Source organism: Bison bison, unplaced genomic scaffold, assembly GCF_000754665.1.
Source record: "Bison bison bison isolate TAMUID 2011002044 unplaced genomic scaffold, Bison_UMD1.0 scf7180017864535, whole genome shotgun sequence".
Taxonomy (NCBI): domain Eukaryota; kingdom Metazoa; phylum Chordata; class Mammalia; order Artiodactyla; family Bovidae; genus Bison; species Bison bison.
Window position 1 is genome coordinate 13491577 of NW_011495084.1, and position 2554 is coordinate 13494130.

The 2554-nt window shown below is 41.0% G+C and overlaps 1 protein-coding gene across 1 annotated transcript in view; it reads left to right on the plus strand.

The window, feature by feature from the left end:
• The window catches only part of LOC104982649 (multidrug resistance-associated protein 4-like), a 350332-nt gene that overhangs the window by 104361 nt on the left and 243417 nt on the right, over positions 1–2554 (plus strand). The window contains 2 exon segments of the mRNA XM_010832083.1: positions 26–189; positions 1340–1465. Of these exon segments, the coding sequence (XP_010830385.1) occupies positions 26–189; positions 1340–1465 (290 nt within the window).

Below are 2554 nucleotides of genomic sequence, written 5' to 3' on the forward strand. Positions count from 1 at the left end.
GAAGGTTTTGTCTTTCTCTTTTAAGGTAATGATGTTCTTGCACTATCTGTGAATGGGGCCACTGCAATCTATTGCAGTGACCACCCTCCTCTGGATGGAAATAGGAATATCATGTCTTGTTGGGATGGTGGTTCTCATTACTCTTCTGCTGTTGCAAAGCTGCCATGGGAAGTTGCTTTCCTCACTTCAGTAAGAGAAACACTGGTTTTAAAAACCGATAATATGTAATTGGTAACATCCACAGTCTGCTTGATGCTTTTGTTCAAAAACAAGACAAATGTCTTCTCTGGTCTCTTCTTTGTGTGGGTTGTAGACCCTTCAGGCTTAACAAGTGAAGACTCCAGCCTTAAGCTGAAGGCTGATCCTGAAACAGAAACAGTGAAAGCATTCACCGGCTGCTGTTGGCACCATATCTGAATAAGTAGAGCGTCCTCCAGCAGAATTTACCCATGTTCAAGTTATTTAAATATTGGTAAATAGTAATGATCTTGTAGACCCATTTATCACCACATATATTTTTGTTACGATTGTGTTGGAGCCTTTTCAAGTTTTATGTTCATGTTGCCTTTAAGTTATAAGCACCCCAAGGGCAAGGCTGATCTTCATTGTGTCTTTACAAAGCCCCACATTCACAGCAGCATACATGATAGAAAAGTGACTCATGGTGAAGAGCCTTCTGGTGATGAGTTAGACCTGAAGCAGGTCCCAAAGGGTTGGAGGTGGGAGATTGTCAGGTGATGGTGATGTTGTACTATTTGAAGTTCATTGAGCTCTTGTGTATGTTCTGTGTGTTTACAGTTATGAACTTGGTATTTTTCTCTATTTGGAATTTCCTTTTCTGTCTATGCTGTGAAAAGATGTTCCTATCCTTCGAAGCCCTGTTCCAGTGCTACTAGGTCTCTGAAGCTCTTCTTGTTCTCCTTTCACAGTGTATTTAACAGTCCCATCTTTTCTGCTCCCCAGAACTTCTCTCCTGTTTTATTACATCACAGACTATGTCTTTCTGCGTGTCTTTCTGCCTTCCCTACCTGACCGTGACATCCTTGAGCAGATGGTTTATATCTGACTCATTTCAAGTTTTGCTTAGCTGGTGCTGCATGTTCTCCAAGTTACTTCTTGAAATGGGCTGAAGGGTTGGCTTCCTAATTGAAGCCTTTTTATCCATTTGTACTTTGAGTAGGACTGGCCTGTGTTCTAAGTACAAAAAGGACAGTAGAGAATCATTTACTTCCTAGCCACCACCCTCCACCTCCACACCCCCATGCCCACTACTACTGCTGTGGCCACGGAAAGTTGGGCTGTGATCACTAAGGCTCATTTCTCACAATTGTCCCCTTAGGAGTAAGACCACAGCTTTCACAGATGACAGGATCAGGACCATGAGTGAAGTCATAATGGGCATCAGAACGATAAAAATGAGTGCTTGGGACAAGTCATTTATAGACCTTATTACCAGATTGAGAAGGTAAAGGATATATATCACTCCATATTTTCATGATTTATTTCCAATTCTACAGAATGCTTTAGATGTCTTACCAAAGAAGTATTTAAGTTCACCTTCACATTAAGGTGAACTTAAATACCTTCTATTCATTGCATCCCCAACGTGTTGCAGTAGGGTTAAGGAGAACAGTGGATACATCATTTACCTGCTCTTCCATTTACCATCATCTCAAAGGAAAAAAAAATGTATATGCTTCTTACTTATATAGAAATGAAATTCTAAGTAGTCCTTAATACCTCTAATCTCAATAAGCAATGTTTTTAATATAGTATTTGGACAATGATATTCAAACTAAAATTGTAATTTATGTTGATGGAGAATAAACAGGGAGATTACTGGAGTGGGTAACCTTTCCCTTCTCCAGGGTATCTTCCCAACCCAGGGATCGAACCCAGGTCTCCCATATTGCAGGTGGATTCTTTATCAGCTGAGCCACAAGGGAAGTCCAAAGGTACTGGAGTGGGTAGCCTATCCCTTCTCCAATGGACCTTCACGACCAAAGACTCAAACCAGGGTCTCCTGCATTGCAGACAGATTCTTTACCAACTAAGCTATCAGCGAAACCCTATAGAGATTGGCTGTACCTATATTGAGTCAAACTATATGAATCACTATTCTTTGTTGTTGTCATGCTTATTCGCTCACTCATATCCAACTCTTTGTGACACCATGGACTGTAGCTCTCCATGCTTCTCTGTCCATGGGATTTCCCATGCAAGAATACCAGAGTGGGTTGCCATTTCCTCCTCCAGAGGATCTTCCTGACCCAGGGATTGAACCCATGTCTCCTGCATTGTAGGTGGGTTCTTTAACACCAACAAAGCTCATAAATCACTGTTATTCTTTTCAAATGGAGCTATGAAAGTACTGTCCCTTTTGTTTTGCTTCATGTTTTTTTTTAATTTATTTATTTTAATTGGAGGATAATTACTTTACAATATTGTAGTGGTTTTGCCATACATTGACATGAATTAGCCATGGGTGTACATGTGTTTCCCATCCTGAACCCCCTCCCACCTCTCTCCCCATCCCATTCCTCTGGGTCATCCC